A 14,664-nucleotide genomic window follows, 5' to 3' on the forward strand; every position below is an offset into this window, starting at 1 on the left:
TCCCCTCCAAAAAATGTCCCTTAACTGGAGGACTTGCTGATTTGTCTATGCCATGGAGAAAGCTTGCCCATGAGAGTGGGAGGACTTACACCATTGATTTAAAGGAAATGTGTCAACTTTTAAACTATATTTTAAAATCACAATTCCACAGCATTAGGATGAATGCATATTAGTGACTGGTTCCACAGTACACTAACTTTTAAAAACAGATATTTTTTCTCATAATGTCACTAAAGGCAAGTGTGAACATTGCACAGGTGTTTTAACTGTGCATCATCATATATGGGTTTCTTGTAAGTATGACCTCAGCTGAATTTCTTAGTTTAGAATGCTTGTTTTGGGGGTATTTACAACATTCTTGTAATTCCCTCCTGACCCCCAAATCAGTGATGTGTATTCTCAGATGTCAATGCAGCTTAAGGGGTTTTATTCAGGAATTCCCTTGCATTTTAAATTAACATTTTCACTCATGAACGCTAAATAAGAACACTCATGAACCCAAAGAGACTGCTACTCATGATACTTCCAATCACTTGAACGTGGTTAGTATTCTTTAACTTTTAGGGCCAGATTCACCAGTGTATGCTAGCTGTCCTGTACTATTCTGAACGAGTGCTAAGCAGCCGAAGCATACAGGCCAACTAAGCTGGGTTTACAAGTGTTCTGTATCAGCAGAGGAACACAGCAGAGGGCAGAATGCACTCCTCGGTTTCCCCTTACCTCCTGCCTTCTCTGTTGAATAGACCTAGTGCAACAGGTAGATTTTTTAGGATGAAAAATAAATTTCATAGCATTATTTTTGATAATTGAAAATGTCTCCTTCAAAACAGGCTGGCACATAAAATCTTCTATTTCAGAGACACTCACGAAGAGCTGTCCTATTTCAAAACAGCCTCCGTTACCCCTCATTCTCAATGGGACTGAGGTCACAGCCTGCCCTTAACAAAAATAGCTACTGCCTCCCACTGTTCACAATGGAAACAAAGTCAAATTGCCTTCAGGGAAGACTGCTGGCTCCATGCTACCAAGGGGTAGAGAGGAACAGGTGAATGGAAGCAGTGGCAACCTTTGCTAATGACAACCTGTGCCACCAGTCTCACTGAGAATACTACAAAATGACAATCCCTTTTGAAAGAGGGTGTTTCTCTAAACAAAAAACAGTTACCTACCTTTTTGTAACTGTTGTTCAAGATCGGTTGCTCATGTCCATTCCATTTTAGATGTGTGTGCACCCACGTGCACAATTGTTGGTGATTTCTGCCTCAGTGATATCTGTAGGGCCGGTTGTGGCGCCCTCTGGAGTGGCACTCCCACGCAGCAGTATACCAGGCGCCGCCGGCCCTGTGCCCTCAGTTCCTTCTTGCCAGCAACTCCAACAGAGGAGCAGGAGGGCAGGAAATGGAATGGATATGAGCAACACATCTTGATGAACAACAGTTATGAAAAGGTAGGTAACCGTTTTTTCTTCTTTGAGTGCTTGCTCATGTCGATTCCATTTTAGGTGACTCACAAGCAGTATCCACGGAGGTGGGCTCGGAGTTCACAGCTTAGCGGCTTGCAGCACTGTCCTACCGAAGCCAGCATCATCCCAGGCCTGCTGAGTCAGGGCACAGCGGGATGTAAAAGTGTGGACAGACAACCAGGTGGCCACTCTACAGATGTCCTGGATAGGCATATGAGCCCGAAAGGCTACCACAGAGGCCTGTGCCCTGGTACAGTGACAATCGCCAGGGGTGGCACCTATGCTTGGTCGTAGAAGCAGCAAATGCAGGTAGTGATCCAAGAAGTAATTCTTTGAAAAAGTAGTCCAGTATCCACTCATTCTGTTGGCTATAGCAACGAATAATTGAGTTGACTTATGGAACGGCTTGGTCCTGTCAATGTAGCAGGCCAGAGCCCTTCTGACGTCAAGGGCATGTAGCCTGTGCTCCTTCGACCTATGCGGCTTCAGAAAGAAGACTAGTAAGTAAATGTCCTGGCTCAAATAAAACTGAGAGACAATCTTGGGAAGAAACGTCAGCCTTAGTGGGACCTTGTCCTTGTAGAAGATCGTGTAAGGCGGCTCCAAGGTAAGCACCCGAATCTCAGATACCCGGCAGGCCAATGTCACTGCAACCAGGAATGCAAACTTCCAAGAGGTGAGAAGGATGGAGCAGGAAGCCAGCGGCTCAAAGAGAGGACCTGTGAGAGCACCAGATTCAAGTCCCACAGAGGGACAGGGTCCCTGACATGCAGGTAGACGTGCTCTAGGCCCTTAAGGAATCTGGCCATGATATCCTATGCAAAAACCGACCTGCCCTCGAACAGCGGGTAGAAGACTGGCCAGATGGACCTTGATCATTGAGGGGACAAGCCCTGGAGCTTGAGATGCAGGAGGTAGTCCAGAATAAGCTGCAGCAAAGCCTGCGCAGGACAAACACCTTTGTCCGCAATCCAGTAGGTGAATCGTTTCCACTTGGCCAAGTAGGTTGCTCTGGTGGAGGGCTTCCTACTTTCCAACAGAATGTGCTGAACCTCAGCCGAGCACTGCTGCTCCTGCGCATTTAGCCACGCAGCAGCCAAGCCATCAGATGTATCGCACCAGGTTGGGGTGCAGAAGGCTGCCGTGGTTCTGGGACAACAGGTTCGACCTTAGCAGTAGCTGGAACGGGATCGTCACCGAGAGGTCCAGCAGAATGTTGAACCAGAGTTCGCGGAGCCAAGACAGCACTATTAGGATGACCCTCGCCCTGTCCTGTTTGATTTTCAGGAGGACTCTGGATAGCAATGGCACCAGAGGGAAGGAGTACAACAGGGCCTCCGACCATGGGAGCAGAAAAGCACCCGACAGGGCTCCTCTGTCCATGCCCCTAATCGAGCAGAACATGTGGCATTTCCTGTTCTGCCTGGATGTGAACAGGTCCACCGGGGAGTTCCCCACCTTCATAAGATGGAACTGACCACCTCCAGATGAAAGGACCACTTGTGGAAAGATGAAAACATCCTGCTGAGGTGATCTGCCAACGCATTTTTGGACCTGGAAGGTGAGCAGCCAGGAGATGGATGTTGTGCTGTAGACAGAAGTCCCAGAGTCAGAGGGCCTTCTGGCAAAGGGCAGACGACCTGGCTCTGCTCTGCTTGTTGATATAGAAGACCATAGCCATGTTGTCCGTCAGGACCTGAACCATCCTGTCTTGTATATGAGGTAGAAAGGCTTGGAAGGCTAGTCATACCACTCTGAGTTCCCCGACATTGATATGCAGGGAATGATCACGACTGGACCAATGACCTTGAGTGCTGAGAGCAACCAGGTGGGCTCCCCAGCCCAGATCCGAGGCATCAGAGACAAGGTTCACCGACAAGGCCAGGGCCGTGAAGGGAACTCCTTCCAACACCGACGTGGGATCCTGCCACCAGATAAGGGATGACAGTCTGGATCCCGACCATGCTATGCCGGTTAGGGACACAGACCGATACCAGCCATACCTGAAGAGGTCTGAGGTGGAGTCGTGCGTGCCCGACCACGTAAGTACATACCGCCATGTGGCTCAAGAGCCTCAGGCACATGTGGGTGGTGGTGAGCAGGTGGTCCCGCAGGCCCACAATGAGGTCCGCCATGGCCTGGAACTGAGTCTTGGGGAAGAAGGCCCTGGCCCGAGAGGAGTTGAGGACTGCACCGATGAATTCTGTGTGTTGTACTGGAGTTAAGGTTGATTTTTTTCTCGTTTATTATCAACCCCAGGTCGTGACAGTGGAACACTCCAGGTCGAGATGTCTGCACACCTGATCCAGAGACCAGCCCTTTATCAACCAGTCACCAAGGTACAGGTATATTTGGAAATCCCCACCAAAGTCTCAGGTAAGTGGCCACTGGTACTATAAGCTTTCTTTGAGGTCGACGGAATAGATCAGGAGGTTTGCCACACCGATTTGACTGTTTCAAGCACCCCGGATAGATGGGCAATGCAATCTTTGCTGGTGTGGTGGCCAAGATGAGATTGAAGAGGTCGTCTCCCGCCTCAGCGACCTCCTCAATCTGCAGACCAAGATTTTCAGCCACCCATTTAAGGAGGGCCTGATGCTTCTTAAAGTCATCCAGGGGACTGCTATGTGGGATGGTCTGGCCACCTCCTCGAAGACGATTGTGTCACCTGAGGGATGGTGTCATCCGCTCCTTGTCAGGGGAGGGCTCTCTTAGTGCCAGAGTATGGTGCGCGGGCTCTGCTTCTGCCACAGTACCGTTTTCCGATTGCAGCACCGGCAGCGCATCGGCTGGTTTGTCCAATGCAGCCACGGAGGGCTGGGAGTACTGGACCAGAATTACTGGCACCCCCCCCACGGGTCCCAGTATGGCCCCTGGAGGGGCCACGGCCCCTGCTAGGTCAGCACCATGGCCAGAGCCACCTCCATCTCCTACATCACAGGGGAGTCACCCCGTGTCTGTGATGGATTAAAATCACAGTCCAACCCTGACCATTGTCCCTCCAGTGACCACAGCAGAGCCGTTGTGGCCTGGGTCTGCCTACTGACCCTGGTAGGCTATCGACGGGGGGGGACAGGTACCAGGGCGAGCATGAACACCACCGAGATCCTGAACGATCCCTCCAGGACGGAGACCAACGACGAGGAGATCTTCTGGGAGATGGTTTTCAGCATCTAGGCAACCTATGGCCAGACGGTCATTGGTACTGGCAGTATCGGGAGCGGTGCCACGAGTCTGGAGTCTCTCACCTAGTAGGAAGGGATCTTGACTGAGATCTAAGCCTTCTGGCCAGTAAGCCAGACTGCGGTGCAGGGTCCCGAGGTCGTACCAACGGAGACTTGCGCCTGCGATCTGGTGACCTGGGATAGAATCATAGAATATCAGGGTTGGAAGGGACCTCAGGAGGTCATCTAGTCCAAACCCCTGCTCAAAGCAGGACCAATCCCCAGACAGATTTTTACCCCAGTTCCCTAAATGGCCCCCTCAAGGACTGAACACACAACCCTGGGTTTAGCAGGCCAATGCTCAAACCACTGAGCTATCCGGGATGTCCCGCCAGTCTACACGGCAGCACCCTGGTGGCTTTCCCCTTTGGTGATGTGAGCGGAGCTGCATTGGTCACCTGGCGTGGCACCTGCGGAGCTGGTTGGCCTTGCTCCTTTGCCACCGGACCGCTTTGGGACCTGAAGGTCCCATCACTGGCTGGGAACTCCTTCCGCTGCCCCACTAAACCAGTCAATAGATAACCACTGCTGCTCTGGCGAAGCAAGACAAGGTGCTCCAAACAAACATAATGGGTGGGAAGAAGGAACTGAGAGGGCACAGGGCCAGTGGCACCTGATATACTGCTGCATGGGAGAGCCACTCCAGGGGGCACGACAGCCAGCTCTACAGATACCGCTAAGGCAGAAATCTCTGACAACTGTGCATGTGGGCATCCACACACCTAAAATGGAATCGACATGAGCAAGCATTCGAAGAATAATGCTCTTCAGCTTCTGCTAAAAGGAGAAATTTTCATTTATGAAGAATAATGGGAAAAGTGACCATTAATTGTAAGTATTTCTTTTCAAGAACTACCCAGTGCACTAAATCTACTTAATATTTACCTCCCTACCAATTTGTGCATAGTTTGCGTACATGCCTGAGATTAAATCATTCAGGACAAAATATGATCTGACACAGGGTGCTGTACTGGTTAAAGGACCCATTAGTAAATTAATTTTAACTTACAATTAATTGGTTTATTTACTTGTCAATTCTTAGAAAATTCATTCTATACTGAAGGAGCACATGCTGTAATTCTGGGGAGCAGATTGTATTCTTCATAACCAACAAAGAAGTTGAATCCCTGCTTTATAGACAAAACACTCAACTTAACTTTAATTATGGAGCCACAACCATTGCCTCTATAATAAAAATAAATTTGTAGGACATTCCCCAATAGGTAATATTTTAAAGTATCAGACTGTGAATCTTGGTGGTGTTGATATAAATTATATATTTAATGAACAAATCTATGAACCTGGAGACCAACAGAAGCTTTCACTTAGCTTTATGTCTGAAGCTAACATGATTAAAGATATACAATTAAGTTTTGTTCTCATATAGACCTTAAGGGTAACTTCTGAAACATTCTTGTATAACTACAGAATAATCATCCTACACTTATACAGCACCTTTCATCCCAATGAATCAAAGCAATCTCTAACACCTCTAGATATGGATCACTTCAACAACCATTGAAATGCAACCACTTTGGGGAGAAAGCATCTCAACATTATACACCAGTTTAGGTCTAATAGCAAAGACCACCATCTACAACTGAAATTGCAGGGTGAATTTAGACAGAAAGAATGTAATGACTCAAATTTAAATGTAGCCAGAACCTAGTCATTACCTCTTAGAAAGATTGCTATCAATCCCTAATAGTCAAGATCTTGATTTTATGTCTCATCTGTAAGTCAACACCTCCAAAAGAACAGTAATCGTTCCCTAACAACATGCTAAAGAATGGGTTCAGTGCCATTGATCCACAGCCCTTTATGGAAACATCAATACTACTTCATGCAGAATCTAAGTGTTCATTAGTGGACTCTCTTCCAAAAACTTTTAAAAGCAACACAGCATAACCCTGCTTTGATTGCAAGAGCACATTTCAAAGCTATATTCTAACACAAAGTTAATTGTGATTGGCACATTTAAGAGAGGGTTTTTTTACCTTTTGAGAAGACTCCAGTTGTAGTTCCAGGTCATGTGCTTTTTGATGCATTATCTGCAATTGAGTACTTTGTTCCTTGAGTCTGTTCTGAAACACAGCCATCTGCTCTTGGGCTTGAGATAATTCACTTTTTCCAGGAATTCTACTTTTCAGAAGCTCATTAGCCTAAATGCACAAATATTTTTTTTATAGTGAGGGTAAAGAAAACGTACTTACATGTACAAACACGAGTTCTTCAAGAAGTGTTGTCCAAATGCATATTCTACTCTAGGTGCACATGCACCCCATGGCCAGAGATTGGAGTTGGGGTTTGTTTGTTTTTTGCTAGTGGTGTCTGTTCCAGGGTGGATAAAAATCATGTATTTTTTTTAAAAATTAAAAAAAAAAATCAGATTTTTTTGATAAAATGCTTTTTTATAACTATCTAAAAATAGTTTTAATTAAGATACATTATAGATCAAAAGATATCTCATCATGGAATAGAGATTATAAATTCTAATTCTATAGTATGAGACAATATATTCATGTAATGTTTAAGAAAAATTTTGTAAACGAGTTCCAACAGTTCATGGATTAGGGACCCAATGTTATGGAGTTCCAGGGGCTTCTGTATAGATTATTTAGGTTAATCTTTCCATATATCCAATGGGATTCAGTGCTCAATCTAAAAGATACCATCAGAGATGCTTAGTTTTGCAGTTCTCAAACTGTGGATTTGTGTCTCCAGAGATAACATGCTTGTCAACCGCAAAAATGTTTTGAAATAAATAATACATAGAGGTGAGAAATAACAAACCTCAACCCTATTGTCCCTCTGCAGATTTGTGTACCGGGTCAATCCCTCTCTCTAAAAGTGTGAAGTTTCAAAAAGTTCAATGCATAAAAGACTGTTGGGGGTGGAATAGATCTGAACAAGAAGAAATCTGGAGATAAATGTGAGAAGCGAGGGACAGGCAGTAGAAACAAAAGTGAAACTGTTTGAGCAGCATATTCCAGAAGTCTTGAGGTCTTTCTGAGTGTAGCCTTCATTGATTTGAGATCTACCCGTACCGTTCTCGCACTAGAAGGGAAAACCTATAATGGCAGCAGGCTGTAAAAGAATATTTGGGAATATTGTAATGAAGTTCCTCTACCTGTGAAGAATATGTATTAAGGTTATAGCAACCAACAAGAATGCACTTTTACATAGAAATCCATTATTAAATTGAGTCTTCCTGACTAGTGATTTAAATCAATTTGATTTCAATCAAATCCACACTGGTCTGTTCAGCCTTGTTCTGAGGGTATATAGCATGGTGTGGGACCAACTACTACTCCAGTTCCTTCTCTACTACAGAACCCATAATAGCATAAAAGTACTCAAACAGAGGTGAAGAAAGGCAAGTCATGGAATACACATGGGCAGCATCTCAAAGAACTCCAGTTACTGTACAGGTGACTTCATGCTTGTCCATGTGAGTATACCACTCTAAGTGACTCTAAAGAAATGCTTTAAGTATGGTGGTGGTGCTCAGAGTCCTATCTACCACTGATTGAAGAACTGCAGTATCAAGAGAGGCATCTGCTCTAGAAGCCTTTACCAACTAATAATGCCTAGAAGAACTGTGAATGGAACTCCAGGTGGGAGCTTTACAGATATCCCCAGTGGAAATGTTCCTGAGGGCAGACACTGAGGCCTGGTTGAATGAGCCCTAAGATTAGCTGGTGGGACTATCTTCATTATCTCACTACATGATTCAATACATCATGTAACCACTTAGACAATCGTGATTGGGTGGAAACTGGAGTACTCACTCTTCAGACTCTCTGCAAACAAAACAAAGAGCCTCAGGGAAGATCTAAAGAACTGGTTCTTGGGAGATAAAAGACTAATGCCCTACAGACATTCAGAGTATGTAATCTAGCTTCATCATGATTAGAATGAGATTTTAGAAAAAAAATATTGCCAAGTGAATGTTCTGATTTAAATGGAGCTCAGACACCATCTTGGATATAAACATGGGTATAGCCTGATCTGGTTGGTACTGTCTGGAGAGTCTGTACCAGTGACAGTCTAGTATCTCATAGGCAGAGGTAACTGTAATCCCCCTGACAAAAGGGGATATCTACGTAGTACCTATGTTGGAGATGGAGCAGGGCCCTGGGTCACAAACATTCCCTGGGCCAAAGTGCTCAATACTGGCTCACCTGGTGGTGCTGATGGTCTAGTTGGTTCAAAGCCTTTTTCCAGAGCCAATGGTATTGCCAGCACCAAAGGTTTAGAGGCAGACGGTACTTTCTCACTACTGAATATGTCTGTGTACTGATAGATTCTGCACTTGGGGCACACACAGTGGTCTTTTATTTCAGTATCAAGCTGTCAGTGTGGTGTCCTTTCACAAAACCTCATCAGGACCCATACTGGGACATGAGATCTTCTTTGGAGCAGAGCAAACATCTTTTTCCCCAAAGATTTACATGGAGGTTGTAGTAGGAAGAGGGCCTGAAACATAAGTCCTTGTTTCAGAGGCCTGGTATGAGGCCTGAGGACTGGGCTAAAGTAGTGGTCAAAGCGTTGCTGATATAAAGCAAAGTCAAGTTGTGAGCAAGAGGCAGGCCCTGCTCCCAGAATCTGCCATGAACAGGGCTCATATTGCAAAAACCCACATTTCTAAGAGGTGCTAGGCACAGAACACTCACGCAAACACACTCCAGAAGGGTGGTACCAGAACACCTCAACACATTCCCCAAAGATAACAGGAACATGCTAACCTCTCTTAAGATAAGGTCAGGATGACAGTATGATGAATAGAGATGTTTTCATCAAACCAACATTTACAAGGTAATGGGTGGCACCTAGATACATCAGAGGGGCAATACGTAACTTTGTTTGTATCTGGGTATAAAGAAGCATCTCAGTATCTTTGGCCACTCAAAGGGATATTGAAAATCCTGCCACTAATTAAGCTGTGTCCATTGTCATGGGCATACAGGAATTGAGTGCACTTGTAGCAAATATAAGGCACCAGTAATATGCTTCGTTGACAATAAACCTGGCCAGGTGCTTTCGTACTTTAACGGATTTTGTGGTCATTCGGTGGTTCACTCGAGGTCTCCTGTGCCAGCTACCTGCGCAGACCTGGGACAGCACACAGAGGGAACACACATACAGCCAACATCTTATGACAGAGGTCTGCTCCTTATCTCTTTGGAAGAGTGTGTCTCACTACTGTCTCGTAACGCCTTCTAAGTCTTCCTACCTAAGTCCTTTGAGGAGCGAGCCCTGAAGCTAACACACATAGCACGACTCATTCCTGCAGTCCATTGTGCGGGAGGTAGAATCGATCAGACAGTCCCAGGTTTGAAACTGCCTGCTTAGAGTGGTCTAACAAATGCATTTTCAGTCTCACTTCCCTGAATGTTTTTGTTCTCAGAATGATATACATGTACCACACTTAGCAAGAACTCCCCTAAACACAACAGAAGTGAATATCATTAAGGGGAAAAGCTCCCCCATAGGACCCACAAAATTTAAATCCAGGAAATTTGGGGGCATTACAGAAAAACTAATTTCCTCACTAAATATAGAGCAGGGGTCAGCAACCTTTCAGAAGCAGTGTGCTGAGTCTTCATTTATTCACTCTAATTTAAGCTTTCGCGTGCCAGTAATACATTTAAATGTTTTTAAAAGGTCTCTTTCTATAAGTCTATAATATGTAACTAAACTATTGTTGTATGTAAAGTAAATAAGGTTTTTAAAATGTTGAAGAAGTTTCATTTAAAACTAAATTAAAATGCAGAGCCCTCGGACCGGTGGCCAGGACTTGGACAGTGAGAGTGCCACTGAAAATCAGCTCACGTGCCGCCTTCGGTACCCGTGCCATAGGTTGCCTACCCCTGATATAGAGGTTAGGGTGGAACAGGCACAAAAGCAAATCCTTACAATTAAACCATATTTAATTATACTAAAAACTATTTGTAAAACTATGCGCAACTCTCAAAAGCTAAGCTAAGATGTGCAGACACTGAACCGTTCTGTCTCAGGCCAAGGTGGTGAGAAAGAACAGGAGTGGTGGTTGTTTCCCAACCATCCATTATACCTTCAGTACAGACCACAAGGATAGTCAGGGCACATCCATGGAGCAAAGGGACTCTGCTAGCAAAAAAATTCTCCCGTCCCAGGTGCATGCTTTCCTAGAGTAGAATACACATATGGACAGGCACACAAAGAACTCATAAGATGTCCTCAGTGCATGAATGTGTAATATACATTATATCAATCATGTATCTTAATCATGCACAAAGAGACTGCATCAGATTTTAGCCTTCTAAAAATAAAATGGAAAATTATAATCTGATTTTCAAGTTGTTGGGTTTTTTTTAAATGTACTCAGTACTTATGTATCATTCGTATTGTCATAGTGCCTGACGGACCACGACCCATTGTGCTAGACACTATACTCACACAGAACAAAAAGGACTTGCATGAAAACTTCAGCTAAGTAAATTGTAAGGACAAAGGAGATGAGTCACTTTTAAAGACATTTACAAAAAGTTCTGCTAAAAAGTGAGGGGAGGTTTCAGGTTTGCCAATTATCAAAACTATCAGTGTACTAACACCCAAACGACTTGCATCAAATTATCTGCTTCTGTTTTAAGCACATCCTACACTGGCTTACAGAGCAAGCCCTAACACCATCTGTAAAATAATTAACTAAGTACTTTGTCACCAGTAATTGCAGCTCCTGCAACACAAAATGTTACTTTTTTCAGAATTAAATCTCATCCAAAACAAAATTATATTTCCACTGTGCAAGAAATGTAATACAATATCCCCTTCAGCTGCGGACAGTATTTCAACCACCATCAACCACTTCTTTCTTTTTCCTTCTCCCTAGCTACACCTCTTTTCCAGGTATTCAATCGCTGCCAATCTGGTTTCCTAAACACCTGGCAAAAAAGCTATATTGTGTACTTTGGCCCATCCAGCAAGCCTTATGGGACCTGCACAGGTAATACATAGGTACCCAAATACTATGGTGACAGACCCATATGAGGCCTGGAATTAATGATTAAAAAGGAAGAGGAGGATGTAATATACCCTGTGTGATGAAATGGCAATTTTGTAATATTTTTATGAGGCCCCTGTGCCTCAGTTTCCCCTACATTTTGCATTACTACCTAGCGCAGGGAAAAGGATTAAGTTTGATCTCAGGGGAGGCTAAGAGACATAAGTGTGTGCATATGTCTCACCTCCCTGTCTGTATGGAATGAATAGAGTCATTAAGGGACTGGCTGAAACTGACCCAGATCAACAAGGAGTCCAGAGAAACAATACAAGCTCCAATGATTCATAGATCAACACTCTCAACAGGGAATCTGAGCAGAGACCCAGCTCGGGAACAAAGGACTGAGATGTGTGAGTAAGCGGGGGCTCTGAAAGAAACTTGGGATCTCTGACCTGGGTGTATTAGTTTATCACTGGACAACTATGAGCCATCAGTGTGATGCAGCCATGAAAAAGGCTAATGCAGTCCTAGGATGCATCAAACAAAGTATTTCCAGTAAAGACAGGGAAGTGTTAGTACCATTATACAAGCCACTGATGAGACCTCATCTGGAATGCTGTGTGCAGTTCTGGTCTCCCATCTTTAAGAAAGATGAATTCAAAGCGGAACAGGTGCAAAGAAGGTCTACTAGGATGATCTGAGCAATGGAAAACCTACCTTCTGAGACGAGACTCAAAGAGCTTGGCTTGTTTAGCATAACCAAAAAAAGGCTGAGGGACGATATGATTGCTCTTTTTCTATACACACACACCCACCAGAGGGATAAATACCAGGGAGGAAAGAGGAGTTATTTTAGTTAAGCATCAACATGGACACAAGAACGAATGCCTATAAACCAACCACCGACAAGTTTAGGCTCGAAATTAGATGAAGGTTTCTAACCATCAGATGAGCGAAGTTCTGGAACAGACTTCCAAGGGGAGCACTGGAAGCAGAAAACCTAACTGGCTTCAAGACTGAGCTTGATAAGTTTATGGAGGTGAAAGTATGATGAGATAGCCTATGATGGCATGTGGCCCATCGGTGACTATCAGTAGCAAAAATCCCCAACTGCTGGAGATGGGACACTATGTGGAAGTAGGGAAAGAAGTGACAAGGATTTGTAAGGGATCTTAATGCATGACAGTCTGTTAGCAAGAGTCAGGCTAGCAGTTAGCGAGAGTTAGGCCAGCTGTAACCCTAATGATGCGAGACTTGTAGAAGCGAGGATGGTGCGAGGCGAGTGGGAAAAGTACTGTGTGAGAAGTTGTCACGACCTTGCTCTGATAAAAGACGGTTACTCACCTGTAGTAACTGGTGTTCTTCGAGATGTGTTGCTCCTATCCATTCCATTGTAGGTGTGCGCGCCGCGCGTGCACGGCTCTCCGGAACATTTTTACCCTAGCAACTCCGGCGGGCCGGCTGGCGCCCCCTGGAGTGGCGCCGCTATGGCGCCCATTATATACCTCAGCCGGCCCGTCCGCTCCTCAGTTCCTTCTTGCCGGCTATTCCGACAGTGGGGAAGGAGGGCGGGTCTGGAATGGATAGGAGCAACACATCTCGAAGAACACCTGTTACTACAGGTGAGTAACCGTCTTTTCTTCTTCGAGTGATTGCTCCTATGCATTCCATTGTAGGTGATTCCCAAGCCTTACCTAGGCGGTGGGGTCGGAATGAGACGTGGCGGAGTGTAATAACGCAGAGTAGAAGGCTGCGTCGTCTCGAGACTGCTGCACCAACGCGTAGTGGGAGGAGAAGGTGTGGACTGAAGACCATGTGGCCGCTCTGCAGATGTCCTGGATGGAAACATGGGCCAGGAAGGCGGCCGACGAGGCGTGCGCCCTGGTCGAGTGTGCAGTGAGTCGGCACGGGGGGACGCGAGCAAGCTCGTAGCACGCTCGTATGCAGGACGTCACCCAGGATGAAATCCGTTGTGAGGACACTGGCTCGCCTTTCATGCGCTCAGCAATTGCCAGAAAGAGCTGGGGGGAACGCCGGAAGGGCTTTGTCCGGTCGATGTAAAAGGCGAGGGCCCTACGGACGTCCAGGGTGTGGAGCTGCTGTTCACGAGGTGAGGCGTGCGGCTTTGGAAAGAAAACCGGGAGGAAGATCTCTTGGTTGAGATGGAAGGCCGACACCACCTTGGGAAGGAAGGCCGGATGTGGTCGAAGCTGCACTTTGTCCCCGGGGAAGACAGTATATGGGGGACCTGCTGTCAGGGCGCGGAGTTCGGAGACTCGTCTGGCGGATGTGATTGCCACGAGGAAGGCCGTCTTCCAGGTGAGATGGAGCAGAGAGCACGTGGCCAGGGGCTCGAAGGGTGGCCGCATCAGCTGGGTGAGAACCAGGTTCAGATCCCAAGTCGGAGCAGGCGGACGCACCTGAGGGTAGAGACGGTCTAACCCCTTGAGGAAGCGGGCAACCATTGGGTTGGAAAAGACTGAGCGACCATCTATAGCGGGCCGAAAGGCTGACAGTGCTGCCAGGTGCACCTTCAGGGACGAGATCGCAAGACCTTGGCCCTTCAGGTACCAGAGGTAATCGAGGACCGTCTGGATAGGGGTCGAGAACGGGTTAAGACCTCGCTGATCGCACCAAAGAGCAAAGCGTTTCCACTTCGCGAGGTAGGTAGAGCGTGTCGAGGGTTTCCTGCTTTCAAGCAGAACTTGCTGCACTGCCGCCGAACAACCCCTCTCTGTGTCGGTCAACCACTCAGGAACCAGGCTGTAAGATGCAGCGACTGCAGGTTCGGGTGACAAAGCTTGCCGAGGTCCTGAGAGATGAGGGGCAACGGCAAGGGAATGGGATCCCGAATCGAGAGCTCGAGGAGCAGGGTATACCAGTGCTGCCTCGGCCAGGCCGGAGCGACGAGTATGACGCGGGCCTTGTCCCTCCGCAGCTTGAGTAGTACTCGGTGGACCAGCGGGAACGGCGGGAACGCGTACAGGAGGGGA

The 14,664-nt window shown here is 46.3% G+C and overlaps 1 protein-coding gene across 2 annotated transcripts in view; it reads right to left on the minus strand.

Annotated features, from left to right (window-relative positions):
- PCNT (pericentrin) overlaps positions 1–14,664 on the minus strand; it is a 271,822-nt gene that overhangs the window by 189,995 nt on the left and 67,163 nt on the right. For both annotated transcript variants that reach the window (XM_045032451.1, XM_045032450.1), the window contains exon 6: positions 6,684–6,848. In XM_045032451.1, the coding sequence (XP_044888386.1) occupies positions 6,684–6,848 (165 nt within the window). The remainder of the gene's footprint in view (positions 1–6,683; positions 6,849–14,664) is intronic.

This window comes from Mauremys mutica, chromosome 10, assembly GCF_020497125.1.
Source record: "Mauremys mutica isolate MM-2020 ecotype Southern chromosome 10, ASM2049712v1, whole genome shotgun sequence".
Classification (NCBI taxonomy): Eukaryota; Metazoa; Chordata; order Testudines; family Geoemydidae; genus Mauremys; species Mauremys mutica.